Here is a 20241-nt window from a genome sequence, read left to right as displayed (position 1 = left end):
TTGATTTGCGTATATTGAAGAATCCTTGCATCCCTGGGATAAATCCCACTCGATCATGGTGTATGATCCATTTAATGTGTTGTTGGATTCTGTTTGCTAGTACTTTGTTGAGGATTTTTGCATCTATGTTCATCAGTGGTATTGGTCTGTAATTTTCTTTTTTTGTAGTATCTGGTTTTGGTATCAGGGTGATGGTGGCCTCATAGAATGAGTTTGGGAGTGTTCCTTCCTCTGCAATTTTTTGGAAGAGTTTGAGAGGGATGGGTGTTAGCTCTTCTCTAAATGTTTGATAGAATTCACCTATGAAGCCATCTGGTCCTGGACGTTTGTTTGTTGGAAGATTTTAAATCACAGTTCCAATTTCATTACTTGTGATTGCTCTGTTCATATTTTCTGTTTCTTCCTGGTTCAGTCTTGGAAGGTTATATCTTTCTAAGAATTTGTCCATTTCTTCCAGGTTGTCCATTTTATTGGCATAGAGTTGCTTGTAGTAGTCTCTTAGGATGCTTTGTATTTCTGCGGTGTCCATTGTAACTTCTCCTTTTTCATTTCTAATTTTATTGATTTGAGTCCTCTCCCTCTTTTTCTTGATGAGTCTGGCTAAAGGTTTATCAATTTTGTTTACCTTCTCAAAGAACCAGCTTTTAGTTTTATTGATCTTTGCTATTGTTTTCTTTGTTTCTATCTCATTTATTTCTGCTCTGCTCTTTATGAGTTTTTTTCCTTCTACTAACTTTGGGTTTTGTTTGTTCTTCTTTCTCTAGTTCCTTTAGGTGTAAGGTTAGGTTGCTTATTTGAGATTTTTCTTGTTTCTTGAGTAGGCTCGTATTGCTATAAACTTCCCTCTTAGAACTGCTTTTACTGCATCCCATAGGTTTTGGATCGTCGTGTTTTCGTTGTCATTTGCCTCTAGATATTTTTTGATTTCCTCTTTGATTTCTTCAGTGATCTCTTGGTTATTTAGTAACATATTGTTTAGCCTCCATTTGTTTGTGTTTTTTACATTTCTTCCCCTGTAATTGATTTCTAATCTCATAGCGTTATGGTCGGAAAAGATGCTTGATATGATTTCAATTTTCTTAAATTTACTGAGGCTTGGTTTGTGACCCAAGATGTGATCTATACTGGAGAGTGATCCGTGTGCACTTGAGAAGAAAGTGTAATCTGCTGTTTTTGGATGGAATGTCCTATAAATATCAATTAAATCCATCTGGTGTATTGTGTCATGTAAAGCTTGTGTTTCCTTATTAATTTTATCTGGATGATATGTCCATTGGTGTAAGTGAGGTGTTAAAATCCCCCACTATTATTGTGTTACTGTCAGTTTCCTCTTTTATAGCTGTTAGCAGTTGCCTTGTATTGAGGTGCTCCTGTGTTGGGTGCATATATATTTATAATTGTTATATCTTCTTGGATTAATCCTTTGATCATTATGTAGTATCGTTCCTTGTCTCTTGTAACATTATTTATTTTAAAGTCTATTTTATCTGATACGAGTATTGCTACTCCAGCTTTCTTTTGATTTCCATTTGCATGGAATATCTTTTTCCATCCCCTCACTTTCAGTCTGTGTGTGTCCCCAGGTCTGAAGTGGGTCTCTTGTAGACAGCATATATATGGGTTTTGTTTTTGTATCCATTCAGGGAGCCTGTGTCTTTTGGTTGGAGCATTTAATCCATTCACATTTAAGCTAATTATCGGTATGTATGTTCCTATTACCATTTTATTAATTGTTATGGGTTTGTTTTTGTAGGTCCTTTTCTTCTCTTGTGTTCCCCACTTAGAGAAGTTCCTTTAGCATTTGTTGTAGAGCTGGTTTGGTGGTGCTGAATTCTCTTAGCTTTTGCTTGTCTGTAAAGCTGTTGATTTCTCCGTTGAATCTGAATGAGATCTTTGCTGGGTAGAGTAATCTTGGTTGTAGGTTCTTCCCTTTCATCAGTTTAACTATATCGTGCCAGTCCCTTCTGGCTTGTAGAGTTTCTGCTGAGAAATCAGCTGTTAACGTTACGGGAGTTCCCTTGTATGTTATTTGTCATTTTTCCCTTGTTGCTTTCAATAATTTTTCTTTGTCTTTAATTTTTGCCAATTTGATTACTGTGTGTCTTGGTATGTTTCTCCTTGGGTTTATCCTGCCTGGGACTGCCTGTGCTTCCTGGACTTGGGTGGCTATTTCCTTTCCCATGTTGGGGAAGTTTTCAACTATAATCTCTTCAAATATTTTCTCGAGTCCTTTCTTTCTCTCTTCTCCTTCTGGGACCCCTGTAATGCAAATGTTTTTGTGTTTAATGTTGTCCCAGAGCTCTCTTAGGGTGTCTTCACTTCTTTTCATTCTTTTTTCTTTATTCTGTTCCACAGCAGTGAATTCCACCATTCTGTCTTCCAGGTCACTTATGTGTTCTTTTTCCTCAGTTATTCTGCTATGGATTCCTTCTAGTGTATTTTTCATTTCAGTTATTGTATTGTTCGTCTCTGTTTGTTTGTTCTTTAATTCTTCTATGTGTTTGTTCTTTAATTCTTTTAGGTCTTTGTTAAACATTTCTTGCATCTTCTCGATCTTTGCCTCCAGTCTTTTTCTGAGGTCCTGGATCATCTTTACTATCATTATGCTGAATTCTTTTTTTGGAAGGTTGCCTATCTCCAGTTCTTTTCTTTGTTTTTCTGGGGTTTTATCTTGTTCCTTCATCTGGTACAAAGTCCTCTGCCTTTTCATTTTGTCTGTGTTTCTGTGAATGTGGTTTTCCTTCCACAGGCTGCAGACTTGCTTTTGCTGTCTTCCCTCTCTTATGTTTTTTTTTTTAAATTCATTAATTTATTTATTTTTGGCTGTGTTGGGTCTTCATTGCTGCATGCAGGCTTTATCTAATTGTGGCGAGCAGGCGCTACTCTTTTTTGTGACATGTGGGCTTCTCATTGCAGTGGCTTCTCTTACTGCGGAGCATGGGCTCTAGGTGCGCGGCCTTCAGTAGTTGTGGCACGTGGGCTTAGTAGTTGTGGCTTGCGGGCTCTAGAGTGCAAGCTCAGTAGTTGTGGCACACGGGCTTAGTTGCTCCGTGGCGTGTGGGATCTTCTTGGACCAGGGCTTGAACCTGTGTCCCCTGCATTGGCAGGCGGATTCTTAACCACAGCGCCACCAGGGAAGTCCCCCCTCTCTTATGTTTACATTTTCAATGAAATTGTTTTTATAAAGGGTAGATGAGTTGTCAACAAAATCATAAAATTATTGAAATGAAAAGTATTTTTAAAAGCACTGTATATCTATTGAAGTTTTGTTCATACCTACAGTTTTGCCAAGTGACTACAGATTGTTCAGTAGTTTAGGTATTACTCCTTAAAGTCTATATGTGAGGGGAGGGGTGTGTGTGGGTACATATATATAATATTTTCCCTCCTTTCTTTTGTTCTCCAACAACTTTCCTGTCTTCTATTATTTCAAGATAATTGCTGTAGATTTTTCATGTGCATTCAGTTCCACTTGAATGCAATTTATTTGCCATTTGCCTCTTTCATAATTCTGTAGTTTGCAACTTGTAAATCATGCCTTACTTTTACTTCATCATTAGTTCATGAAAAAGAAATTGAGGTTCATTCAGAACTTCCATACTGTGGTATATCACCACCTTCACTTCCCTGCATGATGACAGGGACGAATGGTATTCATTTATTTTATTTATTTCACACTTACTTGGTGCTACATTATGCTGCATAGCCTACTAAGTGCTTTCCAAATATCTTCATAGCATCCATGTAAGGTGGGTATTAGTGTTATCACCATTTTTCATATGAGGAAACCGATTCACAGGGAGGTTAAGTAGCTTGTCCATTTCTATTGAAATGTGAGTGCTTATCAATGTGCTGTGATTTACGAATTTTTACTTCTGTCCAACTTCAGAGCAGCAGTGTTTTTCTGGCTGCCACTGGTCATCCCAGTGAAAAGAGTTTTTTTTTTTTGGCTGCACTGCATGGCTTGCGGGATCTTAATTCCCTGACCAGGGATTGAACCTGGGCCTTGGCAGTGAAAGCACTGAGTCCTAACCACTGGATTGCCAGGGAATTCCCAAGACTGATTATCTTGTGTATACCATTGTAAGAATAGTGAGTTCTATCTGCTTTTTCCTTTTTATTTCTTCTTAGCTTTTCTCTCCTTTTTCCTTTCTCAAATTGTGCCTTGAAATCCCTCTTTTGAGTCTTTGCTTTTGGAATATTGTTTGTGCCCCATAGTCTCATTGAATGAGGATAATCAGATCATAGCCAGTCCACTTGCTTGCTCTTTTTTCTGTCTCTAGAAGCCATGACATATTCTAGTGACAGTAAAGGTTTATGGAAGAATAATATATGTGTTTTCATACGTAAACATGTATTTATGGTTATATATTTATGTTCGTATGTAAGTTTTTTTACATCGATACCTCACTTTTTATGAAGTAAAATTCCCACAAGATTTTGGGAATAAAATTAATTTTTGTAAATTGAGCCAGTTTAAGAACCTCCAAATAGCTATACCTTAAAAGGAGGTCCTACTTTAATTACTTTTCAAAAGCAGATTAAGTGAAATTTTTTCACTTAAGTAAACAGTTTCCTCAAAACAGTGTTTGAAACACAAATTGAAGTAAAATGTTAGGGTTTTTTCAGCCCTCTATTAGATATGGGAGAGAGATTTAAAATTACAGACAGAAAAAAAATCCACTTCAGAATTATTCATGATTTTGCTTTCCCTTTGTTCCTATGGGGTTCAGCTTAATGAATAAGAAACAGTAATATATCAATAAGAAGTTACCATACAACTCTTTTTCACACACACACCCCCCACACCAGGAATGGTAGAAAAATAATGGTTAGATAATAACAGAAATGAGAATTATTAACTAGGAATGATTATCCACCTTGATGCAGAAGAGCGCAATGGTTTTAAGGTCCAGAATTGCCTGGGTTTGACTCCTGTCTCAGATACTTTCTGTTTGTTATCTTTTTGCCTCAGTTTTTTCCTAAAATGAGATAATAATAGTATTTACCACCACAGACTCTTATGAGGAAGAAACGAGTTGAAACATGTAAAGTGTTTAAAACTGTACTGGGCACATAGCCAGTAGCAATCAGTTCTGCTATTATTTAATTACAGGAGTTTTTGTTAGCCCTGTTGCTGGTTTAATAAGAAGAGAAAGTTTCTGGGATATGTTGAAGTGGAATCGGGCATGCTAAGTAAGGCTCAAAAGAACACCCTAGGGCTTCCCTGGTGGTGCAGTGGTTAAGAATCTGCCTGCCAATGCACGGGACACGGGTTCCAGCCCTGGTCCCGGGCCATCCCACATGCCGCGGAGCAGCTAAGCCCGTGTGCCACAACTACTGAGCCTGCTCTCTAGAGCCTTTGTGCCTCAACTACTGAAGCCCACGCGCCTAGAGCCCATGCTCTGCAACAAGAGAAGCCACCACAATGAGAAGCCCACGCACTGCAACGAAGAGTAGCCCCTGCTCGACGCAACTAAAGGAAGCCCGTGTGCAGCAATGAAGACCCAAAGCAGCGCCCCCCCCCCCAAAAAAACCAAAAGACCCTAATGAGGTTCAGATGAGCAAAGGTGTATGAAAATGCTTTCGGAGATGTAAAGTGCTCTATAAATAAAAGGTAATAAGAGGAAATCAGATTATTTGTTGCCTTAGTATGCTAGAGAATGAATATTTGCAGATCTAACTTAACAGATAATGGTAATATTCCCCTCCAGATCCCCAAATTTGACTACCAGGGAAAAGATTTAAGGCCACAAAAAAAAAGTCTTTAAAATAAACTTGGACTCTTTTGTGGTAGAATATTATTCTGAAATTGGGCACATTCACCCACAGATTAACCTGATACGGTCCTGGAGAAATGGTTTCCTAAGCTACATTGTTAATGTTAATAGTATTTACAAACAAGTCTTATCTCGTTATAGCCTATAGCATATATTTCCTTTGAAGAATCTCTTCTAGGGTCCTTCCAAATTTCTTGAGGAAGTTGGACCCAGGTGTTTGTGAAAGTCTCTGTGCCTCTGGCCTTCCTTTTCTGGAAGCATATTTGATCTCTCTGTCATTTGTGCTCCCATAATTCCAAGCGCATAGCTCTGTCACTGCATTTACCTCATTATATAGTAAGTATCTGTAAACTAGACAGCTGGCTTATGGACAGACTATGTATGCCTCACTTAACCTTTTAATCTTTAATGCTTGGCATATTAAAGTTTTCAATAAATATATGTGGAATAAATGAAGAAAGAGTAAAACAGCCCTCAGCACACTTGGCAAAATCTTGTTAGCACTAACATTTGAAAGTGATAAAGAAAGCTGTTCTTCTAAGAAATATTCTGTGATGTAGATATTTTAGAAATTCTGATTGAACTTCCCTTAATCTAAATTATTGCATTTTACTGTATAATCTCTAAAGTACCTTAAACTAGCGTGACTAGAATGATACAGGCTTCATTTTGAACTAAATTTTTTTAACCTTCCAAATACCAAGTATTTTAATAAATGTAGATGCTTTGCATTTTAGGTACTTTAATGTGTTCACCTTAAATGTAGTAACATTTAAATGGAAGATTAGGCTAAGGGTTTATAGATGTTCTTTTCTTCCTGGAATTCTTACATAACAAATGATTTGTGTGTGGTTAGCCTTCTTCAGGGATTACCTGATTTGTGTTAAGAACTGAATTTAAGATTTAGTTTCCTCATCTGTAAAATAGAGATTATAATATCTATCACATAGGACACTTGTAAAGATTAAATAAAATAATGCACTAAAGTACTCAGCACAGAGTCCGGCATATATTAATTATCTGTTATATGGTAGCTATGACCAAATAAATTCTACAAGCTTATTATGAAAAACGGTATACCTCCGTTTCCCTCTCTACAGAGGCAGATTGGTAGCTATTTTTATGAACCAGCATTATCTTATGTCAGAGACAGTCGGGCATAAAGGGGGAGTAAGCCTGTTCAAATTCAGAAAGAATAAAGCTTTAAAAATGGTTAAGACAGGGCTTTTGACCATATTATCCTATTATATTTGTTTGGTTACTCAGTCTGTTTTTATTATTGGTCTCATCTGGAATCGGATGAGATTGTACAATAAACTTGAGAAGCAGGGTTTGTTTTTTTTTCCCTCCAGTATTTTGTATTAGAATTCTTTAAATGCATACTGAAATAGAGAAAAAACACCAAAACATAACAACATAACATGACATAGATATGGTCTTAGCAATAACTTTTTTGAGATTGCTTTATATAATTTAGGGAATTCAACAATTATTTTGTTTTTTAATATAGTGAAGATAATAGAAAAGATTAATATATAGCTTAATACTATAATTTATTGTTGCCTTATGCATGGTAGCTTTAAATGTTCTGGTTCTGTGTAAATATTTTATTTGTTGATTTTTTTTTTTTTTTTTGCGGTACGCGGGCCTCTCACTGCCATGGCCTCTCCTGTTGCGGAGCACAGGCTCCAGATGCGCAGGCTCAGCGGCCTTGGCTCACGGGCCCAGCTGCTCCGTGGCACGTGGGATCCTCCTGGACCGGGGCAGGAACCCGCCTCCCCCGCATCGGCAGGCGGACTCCCAACCACTGCACCACCAGGGAAGCCCGATGATTTTTTTTATTGTGGTAAAATATACAAAGGAGTTTTTTTTGTGGTTTGTTTTTTGTTTGTTTTCCCTTCTGCCATTAGAAGAGAGGGGTTTGGAAACTGAGAAAAAAATAATACTTCTCTTCTTCTGGTTCCAGTCCATCAACGTGGAGTGAATTTTTTTGGTACTCACCATGTTCCTTGCTTAGAAAATAAACACACAGCACATTGGTGACCTCTCCAGTGGTGGCCAGGGAGTGACAGTGAAAAGCTATATTCCATAGCTCTTAATCTGTGTGTATGCTGGGCACGGCATCATCTGTTGGTTTCTGAAGTGGGAAGAACCCTAAACAGGTGCTAGCCCAAACTGGCAGAGTTGTTACTTTATTGCTTTCATTGCCATAGGACTATTTGCATAAAAGCAGCTGTGTTTTGCTGATCAGTTTTTAAATACAGGGATCAAAGGATAACGGGGCTACAGCAGAAGCGTTCACATTGCAGCCCCTGTCAGATTCTGGTGAATCTGCGAATTCTCCTGTGTTGCCTCACCTAACCATTGAAGCCAAACAGCAGTTGAAATGAATAGAAGCAGGGCATACTTTGGTGTTTATGGATATAGCTGTCTTTTATAGTCTAATAGTGCCTTTAGGTAGATGTTGGAGCATATCATTCTTTTTTTTTTTTAAGCTTTTTAAGTTTTAATTTTATTTTTGGCTGCGTCGGGTCTTAGTTGTGGGATCTTCGTTGTAGCACGTGGGATCTTTCATTGTGGCGCATGGGTTTCTCTCTTGTGGTGCGTGGGCTCCAGAGTGTGTGGGCTCTGTAGTTTGCGGCATGCGGGGTCAGTAGTTGTGGTGCACGGGGCTTAGTTGCCCCGCAGCATGTGGGATCTTAGTTTCCTGACCAGGGATCAAACCCGCCTCCCCTGCACTGGAAGGTGGATTCTTAACCACTGTACCACCAGGGAAGTCCCTGGAGCATATCATTCTTTTTTTTTTTTTTTTTTGCGGGACGCGGGCCTCTCACTGTTGTGGCCTCTCATGTTGCAGAGCACAGGCTCCAGACGTGCAGGCTTAGCGGCCATGGCTCACGGGCCCAGCCGCTCCGTGGCATGTGGGATCTTCCTGGATCGGGGCACAAACCCGTGTCCCCTGCATCGGCAGGCGGACTCTCAACCACTGCGCCACCAGGGAAGCCCAGCATATCATTCTTAAAAGGTTATAAATGGGATGATCTGAGTCTCTGAAGGACAGAGTACATCACTATAAGACAGGAACCTCTGGGATTAAAAAAAACTCATCAGAAACAATAGATGACATGAAAAGATGCCGTTTGTGGTTAATATAGCTAATAACTGCTTGTAGGTCTCTGGAGGAATATTTCAGACATCCTTAGAAATATAAATGGTACATATTGTGACAATGGATGGCATTAGTTATTTGCCAGTTATTTACTGGCCGTACGGTTGCCTTTTGAACTTTACTACTATGTGGCTTAGGTTTAATTACCTGGATCCTTCAGTGGCTCCTGAATGGAACAGCTGGAGTCAAGACTTTGCCTTCCTTCAATTATAGCCCAAGAAAGTTATTAGGTCTCCTGTCCTGTAACTAAAGTAAATGATTTGTAGGTAGAATCATAGTTCCTATTAAAACCTTAGGAAAGCTTTATTCTTTCTTTAAATAATAGCTTTATTGAGATATAATGCATATACCGTGAAATTCATTCACCCTTTTAAAGTATACAATGCAGTGGCTTTTAATATATTTACAAAGTGTGTGTCAGTCATTACTATCTAATTTTAGAACATTTTCCTCATCCCCAAAAGAAACCTGTACCCATTAGGTTTCACTCCCCATTTCCCTCCTGACTTTCCTAGCCCTAGGCTATGACCAATCTACTTTCTGTCTCTGGATAATTTGCCTATTTTGGACATCTCATATAAATGGAATTATACAACATGTGATTCTTTGTGACTGGCTTCTTTCACTTATCATAGTATTTTTAAGGTTCATCCATGTTATAGCATATCAGTAGTTCATTTTTTTTATTGCTGAATAATATTCAATCATATGGATATACCACAATTTGTTTTATCTGGTCACCAGTTGATGGGCATTTGCATAGCTTCCAGTTTTTTGAAAATATAAATAAAGTTGTTTTATGAAGTTTTTATAAACATTTGTGCAAAGATTTTTGTATGGACATATGTTTTTATTTACCTTAGGTAAGTTCTTAGGAGTGAGGTTGCTAGGTTGTATTGTTAAGTGTATGTTTAACTTTATAATTAACTCCCAAATTGTTTTTCCAAAGTGGCAGTACCATTTTGCATTCCCACCAGCAATTTTTGAGACTTCTGGTTGTTCCACATCCTAGTCAGCATTTGGAATTGTCAGGGTTTTTTGTTTTGTTTTGTTTGAGATTTTAGCCATTCTAATAGGTGCACAGTTGTTAGTTTTTTTTGTTTGTTTGTTTTTTCTGGTACGCAAGCCTCTCACTGTTGTGGCCTCTCCCGTTGTGGAGCACAGGCTCCGGACACGCAGGCTCAGTGGCCATGCCTCATGGGCCCAGCCGCTCCGCGGCATGTGGGATCTTCCTGGACCGGGGCACGAACCCGTGTCCCCTGCATCGGCAGGCGGATTCTCAACCACTGCACCACCAGGGAAGCCCACAGTTGTTAGTTTTAAATGAAAATCTTACAGTATGGAACCATCAGGAGGATGATTTTAAATGCAAAGCAAGCATTTACTGAATGCCTGTTATATGCCAGGCCCTCTACTGAGTGATGGAAATACAGAGAAATAAGATATATCTCTGCTACCATGGAAGTTACAGTTTATTGAGGATGTCAAGCATTATTGCTAACTATCTGGGGTTAAGATATTGGGGAGGGGATCACCAGTAGAGTTCAACTATACCTAGAAGTGGGCAGTTTTGTGGAAGGATTTTGACATTTATGATCAGTAAAAAGAAAACAATATGAGGAACCTTATGTACCTTTGCATAAGGTTCTAAGATAGGTTTTGGTCGTGAAGGTCAAGCTCTTCCTACGTTATCATGTCCAATAATCAGGACCTAATCTACTTGGGATAATATTCTGATGCTTAACAGTTTGGGGGCAACACCAGCTGGTCACATATGCACAATAACCAGGGAAAGGGGAACTTTAATTTTTTGTAGACATTGGAACCTGCTCTTTTGACCCCTGTAGTTACTGTTTTCCCTTTCTGTGTCTATCCTAGGTCTGGCTTTCTGCCTTTTACCTCACACACTGCTAAACTGTATAATCACTCCTTTTAAGAGTGCATATGGGGGGGGCTTCCCTGGTGATGCAGTGGTTAAGAATCCGCCTGCCAATTCAGGGGACATGGGTTCAAGCCCTGGACCGGGAAGATCCCACATGCCGTGGAGCAACTAAGCCTGTGCGCCACAACTACTGAGCTTACACTCTAGAGCCTGTGAGCCACTACTGAGCCCACGTGCCACAACTACTGAAGCCCATGTGCCTAGAGCCCGTGCTCTGCAACAAAAGAAGCCACCGCAATGCGAAGCCCACACACTGCAACGAAGAGTATCCCCTGCTCGCTGCAACTAGAGAAAGCCCACGCACAGCAACAAAGACCCACTGCAGCCAAAAATAAATAAAATAAATAAATAAAAGTGCATATGGGGACTTCCCTGGTGGTCAAGTGGTAAAGAATCTGCTTTCCAGTGCAGGGGATGCAGGTTCGATGCCTGGTCAGGTAACTAAGATCCACATGCTGTGGGGCAACTAAGCCCATGTGCCTCAAGTAGAGAAACCATGTGCCGCAACTACAGAGCTCAGGTGCTCTGGAACCCGCATGCCACAACTATAGAGCCCACACGCCCTGGAGCCTGCGTGCCACAATAAATAAATAAATAATAAATGTTAAAAAAAAAAAAGTGCATGTGTACTTAGCTCTGAACTGTTTACCACAGTCAGAAGTGGTAGCAATAGGCATTTGTACTTTTTGTCCAGTTGACCCCTTCAGCATTCACCCAGCTAGATCTGGCCTCAGTATGAAGGTCATTTCAGGTGAATAAGATTCCAAGAGCCATGTTTCCCTATGTTTGATAAACTGGGCCTCTTATCGGACCTGTGTGGCAAACGATTGAGAAGAGCTGTGAAGGAAGGTTGGAGGTGGCATGGAGCGGGAAGAGACTATGAAATTGCTGGGTCGCGCCTCAAGTTGTCATGCTCATCTAATTTTTGAGCATCTCTCAGAGCAGGTCAAACTATTTTTTGCTTTCTTTTTTTTTGCGGTACGCGGGCCTCTCACTGTTGTGGCCTCTCCCGTTGCGGAGCACAGGCTCTGGACACGCAGGCTCAGCGGCCATGGCTTACAGGCCCAGCCACTCCACGGCATGTGGGATCTTCCTGGACTGGGGCACGGACCCGTGTCCCTTGCATCGGCAGGCAGACTCTCAACCACTGCGCCACCGGGGAAGCCCCATTTTTTGCTTTCTTAAAAACTTCTCAAGAACCTTAGCTTCGTTTGCTGTTATACAGCAAGGAAAAATATGATCTGATAAAAAGTTTAAAGTGATTGGAAGTCATTCTCCTGAAGGAAAAGATGAGAGTCAGGATTTCTTTGTGTACGGCTATATCCTCTAAATTCTTGAGAATTTCTTTCATGGAAGACTGGGTTTAACAATAATGTTAAAAAATATTAAAATTCATAGCAGGTGCTGATCAATTTTTTTTTTTTTTTCTGAAGACAGAAAAGCAAGAGAGAGTTCAATTTTGTAAGGACTTTAGGTTGGCTATAAGGAGCATTTGCTTGCTATTGAGGGACTGAAGGAGAGTCTACAATCACATTTTCCAGAGAGCTACAAATATGATAGTCTCATTTGGGATGGTTAAAATTTACCATTGACTGAAGGACTTGCTACCTACTGAAGATGGGATGAAAATCTGCGTTTGAAAAGTTTTTTTTTTTCTCTTCCCCATAGGTTAGCGACATTGATTTTCTTTTATTTGGGAAAGATTTTAATCTTCGGGCAAATGTTTGTCAAGCTGCTCGGTACTATAGTAAAGCTCAGTTTGATACAGGAACCTCATGCTTTTGATAGGTTCTGACAAATAACAGCAGTAATTGGTTTAGAACTATAAATTCCTAGACTTCTACTTTGTGATACATAGAAATTTTATATTACTAGTCATCTAACTGTTTCCTGCCCCCATCTAGTGTTTGTTATTACATGTTTTGTCTGTTCTTTCTGGTACTCTTAAGCATATTCTGAGCTTGAACTCACTACATGTTGATCTTTTGGATATATTGCCTCTGAGTTTTACTCAGGGCTGGCAGGTTCTATAGATCCTTATGTTTCATTAGTAGTGGTGTCCTTCATAGAAATCAGGGATCAGGAAGCGACTGTGCCAAAATAGACCACGCATGGAGGAGATGCAATTAAAGGAGCAGAACAGAAATTTTGAGGAAATTGAGGGATAGGAAAGAAATCTCAAAATCAGAAATTATTTTATAGAATATACACTGAGATGATTACTTGGTTCTTTTAACATACTCACTATGCATTTACCCTGTAGGAGGCATGTGTGTATAGTTGGGTGGGGGAGAGGCAAGAACATATATTAAAAGGGACCTACCTCAGAAGCACAATATTGGTCAAAGAAAGCAAGTTGCAGAACAGTATGCATATTTTTACATTTAGGAAAAACATAAAACAATATATATTTTCTATGTATATGTGTGTCTATGTCCATATATATATCTGTGTGTGTGTGTGTGTGTGTATATATTTTAACATCTGAAAGAATATGTGCCAAATGTATATAATGGTCTGAAGAGAGTGCAAGAAGGCAGGAGGATTGGAGGCTTTTGCTTTTTCTGTAATATTCATTGTGTGTGTGTGTGTTTGAGAAGAATACGTTCATATTTTAATTATGTAATTAAATATCCATTTAAAAATAAAGAATATTCATTACCCTTAAACAATGTTTATAGTGTAGGTGGGGAACTGAGATAGTTTCAAATAATGTAAACTAATTAGAAAATAAAAGCAGTAGGGTAGAAATTCAGGAATGGCTAGTTTTGTGGGTTAATTCTCTTTTATGGGTTGAATACACTTAACTTTGAAATGTTTTATCCATATGTACATATATTGAAGCCATATGATAAATAGAAAAACCTTCCTTCAGGAATTCCTCCTCTTTTTTTTCTGTATCATTTCACAACCCCATTTATCCTTTGCTAATAACACTTTCAAACATCTATCCTCCTTTTGACTTTTTATCTTGTCTGTGCTCCTTTGTTCCCAGCCAGGCTCCCATTGTTTATGGGACACACGGCAACTGATCAGTGTAGAGCATTGGAGCATTACTGGTGTGGACTTGAAAGTCACAGACCTGGGTTCACATCCTGACTTCTGACCAGCTTTGTGACTTTGAGCAGTTATATAACCATGATTAATTTTATCATTTGGTTCCAGAGCTGCTTTTTTCTTCAGATGTTCTTGGCCCCTTACAGCTTTGACCTTATATCTCTAGGAGAGGAAATGTCTGGGGATAAGCCAGAAAGGGTAGAAAAGGGTCCTGGATTTCTCTCCCAAGAAAAAGGCAGGTGAATGGGGTAGGGCTGGTAGAGGCAGGCCTGGGGCTGTCCTGGAGGGTAGATCAAGCTACTACTTGAATTTAACTGGTTGTCAGTAGAACAAGGGTCATTGACCAAGGGCAAGTGAGGGTTAGGTTGCCTGTGTGGAAGGGTGGGATAAAAGAGTCCTGTCTCTGATTGTGTCAGTATTAGGCTGAAGTGGGTGTTTGTGAAAAGCATTTAAGGTGAAGAGAGTAGGAGGAAGTCAAGGAAGCAGTACACTGGGAGTCCTTAAGAGCACAGTCTGGATTTAGCTGAGTCCTGGCTCTGCCTCTTACTAGCCTTGTAACCTTGAGCCAGTTACTTATCTCTTCAAGATTTAATTGCTTAATTTATAAAATGGGGATAAAAGTTACCTACCTCATAGAGTTGTGAGGGAATACATTTAGCATTCTTAGAACAGTGCCAGGCACGTATTAAGTACTTGATAAATTTATAAATATTAAGTCAAGCTACGGGAAGAAGGAAAGCAGGCCTAATGAACTGTATAGTGGGGGTTGCTGCCTCTATGTACATCTAACTGATGACATCTGTCCTTCGTTATCTCCAGGTAAAAGAGTCAATAATAGGAATCATTATTATTATTATTTTTTTTCCGGTACGCGGGCCTCTCACTGTTGTGGCCTCTCCCGCTGCGGAGCACAGGCTCCGGACGCGAAGGCTCAGCGGCCATGGCTCACGGGCCCAGCCGCTCCACGGCATGTGGGATCCTCCCGGACCGGGGCGGGCACGAACCCGTGTCCCCTGCATCGGCAGGTGGACTCTCAACCACTGCGCCACCAGGGAAGCCCAAGGAATCATTATTTATACATGTTCTAATACTTCCTGATGTGTTTGCTTGTTCAAAACACACTTAAAAAGATGTTTTCCTTATTTGTTATTCCCTATACCTGGAAACAAAACTTATGAAAAAGAAAGACTTTAAATGATTATTTGCCACTTGTAACCTTTGCTGTTAAATGATAAATTGCGGGCTTGTTTTCTCTATGCATAATTTCTGTTGAATTTCACTGCAGATGTTTTAGTTTTTCTGTCTTTTTTGTTTTTTCTTTCCAGTTAATCAGTTATTTCAGCAACATTTACTACTTACAAAACTAAGAAGGATGAATCGTATGCAAATATAAATTGATGAAACATAGAATTAATTTTAGTGAGAAAATAAGTTTCTCAGTACTTATTGAAGTTTGTTCAGTTAAGAAGCCTACGTAAATTCTATTGTGCATTTCACGTGTTTCATCTGTTGAGCACTAGTGAACCCTGTTAGGTTAGCATCCATGAACCTCTAGGTTCTAAAATCTATGTTCCAGTACCCTGAGGTAGCATCACAGAAGTCTCTTGGTGTTTTCCCTAATATTCCAGTAGCCACCACAGTACAGATGCCTTGTTGTATGTTTGTCATATAGCACTGAAAACAACCATAAAAAGAGAATTATCACCCCCATTTTATAAATGTAGATAATCAAGGCTTAGAAACTTGTTCAGAGTGACATGCCAGCAAGTGGCAGAGCCAGAATTTGAAAATTAGATGTCTGATTTCAAAGTTTGTGCTTTTAAAAACTAGGCCACCACCTGCTTCTCTCACCCACAATCAGTTGGAAGACTGCAAAGCTGACCCTTGGCGAAGTGGCCGGGCTTGTTTATTTCTTGCTGCTATCTAGTCTCTCCCATCACTTTACTGTCCCATTTTTGTGATCAGATTCATGAATGTAAAGGCTTAACTTGAAGAATCATCCAGTCCAGTGGCTCTCGAATCTAGCCAGTCATAAGAATCACCAGGACATTAATTTCTTTTAGAATTACAGTTAAGTTGGTTTTAGCCAGAGCCCAGGAACCTGCATTTTAACCATTCTACATGTGATTTTAACAGTCTGACAGGTTTGGGAACCACTTCAATTACATGAATCCCCTCCAAATAACCCCCAGCAATTTTCCTGACAGGTAGTCATCTAATATCTGATAGTCTTCTGACAGGAACTCACTACCGCCTTGCCAGGAAGGTTATTTCATTGGTAATTAGATGCAATGCTATGCTTCTATAGGGCTTTCATTTACTGTCCCATATGGATTGGATTAACTTCTTTGGACAGATTTTTATACTCCTTAGATATTGGCTTGGAGGTCAGATCCACGTTTGAATCTTCTCTGAACCTTACCTTCCTTGTGTAAAAGGAGTATGTTATTATCCACCTTGAAGGAGAATATCAAGAGTTAAATGAAAAAAATAAACTGTTCTGGCTGGAAAGGTACTAAAATCAGCCAGATTTTTTTTTAGTTTTATAAAAAACTATAGTTTTTTTTTATAGTTCCAAACAGCCTTTTTTTTTATAGTTCCTTCACCTCATCAGCCTTTTTGGAAATAGTCCCACGTCTGCAGGGCTCTAGTTAGAAGTGTGGATATGTATGATAGAAGGCGCTTAGACACATTCTCGGATTGTCAGTGCCAGAAATAGGCTGTCATTTTGACTACCCATCAGCACACTTTTTTACCTCTGGCTTTTTCTTTGGACAGAGAATGTGATACTCATTCTTAGGGGTACAAACTTGCGTTTCTGGAAATTCAGCTTTACTCCATAAGTAATTGGAGTTTCCACTGATAACTTGAACCTAAAGCAAAACAAATGATGAGCAGCAAGACCCTAAAGGCAAAAGAAAAGACCTTCTTCAATTATATAGAGACCAAAACGGAGAACCAAAGAAAATATTCCATGTCTCTTCCTTATCCATCAGTAGAGATAGGTAACTGCTGAGTGTTAGTTAAAAAGGAAAAAAAATGGGGTGGAGGTAGAAAGGAGTTGGAGGGCAGCAGTAAAGAAAGAAATGTTGAGCACTTGCTTTTTGTCAAACGTAATGTGAGTAAAATGAATACTTAAGTAATTTCACCCTAATCCTCACAGGTAAGATCCCATTTTACCAATGAGAATACTGAAGACATCGAGAATAACTAAGACAAGCCTCATGCCTGGTTAAATGTCAGGTCCAGATCCAAGACACCTAGGATTTTACAGAATGTGATTTAAAAAAAAATGTATTATACACACACAAATATATGTTCTTTAAGAAATAGATGTGACTTAGTTTTTATTGTATACATTCCTTTGTTGAAACACCTGTCATGCTCTAATTTTAATTGGTTATGTCTCCCTCTACCAGTTACTTAAAAAGAGGGACTAGGTTATAACATTCATCTCTGAATCACCAGGGCCCAGCCCTACACTTGTGCATTAAAGGCTTGTAAAAATGAAATATCTCTCTGTGGCATTTGATAACATCTGTGCCCTCCACCCCTACTCCTCATGTGTGAGTCAAAAATATATATATATACTATTGGAAGGGATGTTATAAATAATCTAGCTCAATCCTTTCATTTGTATAAAGGGAGGAATTTCAGGCACAGACTAGAGATCATGATGTACCCAAAAGCTCCTAATTGATTGTAGTTCTAGCACTCTTGCGTTCTGGTTCTCAATTCAGGGCTCTTCTTCGGACCTGCATCCAAACTTACTGCATTCATTCATTCAATAACCCTCTGGGTTCCTCCTCTGTGCTCAGAGCTGAGGAAGTGCCACCTTCCTTTCTGCCTCCCTGGATGGATATACAGCCATGCTTTCCAGAAACCAGAAGAAAACAGCTTCCCAAGATTTTAAGACTTAAACTAGAAAATGATCACTGTAGCTGAGATTTTTACCTGTTGTATCCCTTTTTGCTCATCAAGGCAGTCATTCTGTTATTCTGTTGCTCATAGGGGAGGAGAAGTGATCATTTGCAAAACTGGATAAACTTTTCAAGACCCTGAAAATAATCTCTCGTTGCTGTGGTTTGATTTGGTGTGGTTTTTGATGTTTATGACTGTATTGCTTTTCTTTAGCAAAAGCAAACTAAATCTGTTCTATAGTATTAAGTTAGGCCATGAACTGCATTTCCTTTTAGGCTCAGACTACTAAAAATAATTTGTAGGTGATGCTCTCCCATGGGCTTGAGTGAAATGCAGTAGAACAATTTATTTCTTCACTTTGTGTTACCTCTCTGTTTTCAAAATGTTTTTGAATCTAACATCATGAAAACATACTACCTTGGGTTAAAGTTTTTTTCCTGTGAGTGCTTTTCAAAAGGTAGTTTTAGTACTTTGGACACATTTTAATTTTTATAAAGTATATGTAATGTATGGAACTTATCAGTAATAATTATTAAAGATACCCAATGAAATTACATTGAAACTACAGTCACCTTTTGATTTTTCAGGGAAGTGATTCTGTTTGTAGACTGAGAGTTCTTAGTTATGGTCTTCCTCTAGGGAAAAAAAAAATCTCTATTCATTTGAATAGAGTATTCAGTTGATAGTAGAGGGAGGGGGGTGAAGCATGGAGGGCAAAGCCAATTCACTTGACTCTTCCTTTTGAATTTACTTTTTTAGTTCATTTGAGAGAAAATTAGTCTGAAGTACTGGGACATATATATTAAATAATTATTAGGGTAAAGGATACAATTTAATTAATTATGAAAACTTGTATTAAACTTAATGTTGCCAAGTCATTATCCTTAATGAAAAGAATGTTATTAAAACTACCTGGAATTTTGACTCACGTCATCAATCCATGGCAAGAAGCAAATGATATGGTTATTAATTTTATGAAGTAATTTTATGTATTGTTCTGTTTTTATTTTTAGGACCGGAGTAGGCCCTATGACACTTTTAACTTGCACTCGTTGGAGAACTCCTTAATGGATATGATAAGGACTGATCATGAGCCTCTGAAAGGTAAACACTACCCTCCCAGTGGCCCACCAATGAGTTTCGCTGATATAATGTGGAGGAATCATTTTGCAGGTTAGGAATATTCATATGTCCATTCCTTGCTTGGTGTTTTAAACAAAAATCAGCTTTTTAATAATTGTGGTTTTGTTTTTGTTTCTTTTTTGTTTGTTTGTTTTTGTTTGCTTCTGTAAAGCATTGTGGAATGTATTTAAAGTTGATTTTTTTTTAAACCTGGGTTCAGCTACCTACCATAATCAAGGTTGTTTGCTTTAATCATAATGTCTGGCAGAAGCATATGTTGGGTAGCTGAGGTCATGGTTTATAGCATGAGACCAGAAGCCAAATTTTTTGGGCTTTGTGCATTTGAAATGTTTAGCTGAACCTGGATAATTCATTTAAGTCCAAGTATACTGCAAGGAAGTATGAGATTTAATCTCCAAAGACTACTTCAGAAAACTTTGTAGAAAAGCGTTTCATTTTATTAAAATACAATCACTTTCCTAGTGTAGGAAATAACGCTACACAGACTTAAGAGCAGACAATGACCCTTTGCATTCTCTAAGGCTAAACACAAGGAAAATGTTGTGGGTTAAATATAAGGCAGAAAGTCCCAAGGTCAGCAATATTAGGACTTCCTATATTTAGAGCCCGTGTAAATTCAGGATAGAGGCTGATGTTACATTCATGATTACAGATAGTTCTTATTATGTGGTATAGGACTTTTCAGGGGCCCTGTGATGTTTTAAAATACTGAAATGGAAATTTTCTGTGGAAATAGCCACTGTACTTGGGTTTAGAGCCTAACTATCTGAAAACTGGAAGCGTTAGCCACAAGGATGCCTGTCTTATATGAACCCTTATGTCCTCTAGAGTTGTGAGGAATTTGATCCCCTGTGGTTCTCTGCAGGCTTTTATATAGGGTATGACTGACTGTGGACCTGATAGTCATTTCCTCATGCCACACCAAAAATCTATTTCATCATTTTCTTGTCACACTCGTGATTTTCTGCTGCTTTCCTCAATTTCCAGTGAAAAGAAAGTAGTTAACAGACTATGAAGAAAATAAAAGATTTTGAGAAAAGCTATATTTTAAGTCCTTCAGAAGTAGGAAAAAAGGCCTCTCATTTAGTCATTGTTATATTTAGTCACTGTTACCACATCTTTCTTCAGTAAAGATTAGGTACATGGTAATTTCACTTAGAAGTGAGAATGGTGTTTAAAAAAAAAACCAAAAAACAATATTCACAGACTGTTTTGTGTTTTTAGTATCT

The 20241-nt window shown here is 38.7% G+C and overlaps 1 protein-coding gene across 6 annotated transcripts in view; it reads left to right on the top strand.

Annotated features, from left to right (window-relative positions):
- The window catches only part of CPEB3 (cytoplasmic polyadenylation element binding protein 3), a 175962-nt gene that overhangs the window by 50578 nt on the left and 105143 nt on the right, over window positions 1–20241 (top strand). For 4 of the 6 annotated variants that reach the window (XM_029245192.1, XM_029245193.1, XM_029245191.1 and 1 more), the window contains one exon: window positions 18883–19042. In XM_029245192.1, the coding sequence (XP_029101025.1) occupies window positions 18883–19042 (160 nt within the window). The remainder of the gene's footprint in view (window positions 1–18882; window positions 19043–20241) is intronic. The other 2 variants (XM_029245196.1, XM_029245195.1) reach the window with 1 other exon arrangement.

The sequence above is a fragment of the Monodon monoceros genome, unplaced genomic scaffold (genome assembly GCF_005190385.1).
Source record: "Monodon monoceros isolate NGI ecotype Baffin Bay Population unplaced genomic scaffold, NGI_Narwhal_1 Super_Scaffold_4, whole genome shotgun sequence".
Taxonomy (NCBI): Eukaryota; Metazoa; Chordata; class Mammalia; order Artiodactyla; family Monodontidae; genus Monodon; species Monodon monoceros.
The sequence above is the reverse complement of the archived record's forward strand: the minus strand, read 5'-3'. Positions and strand labels throughout refer to the sequence as shown.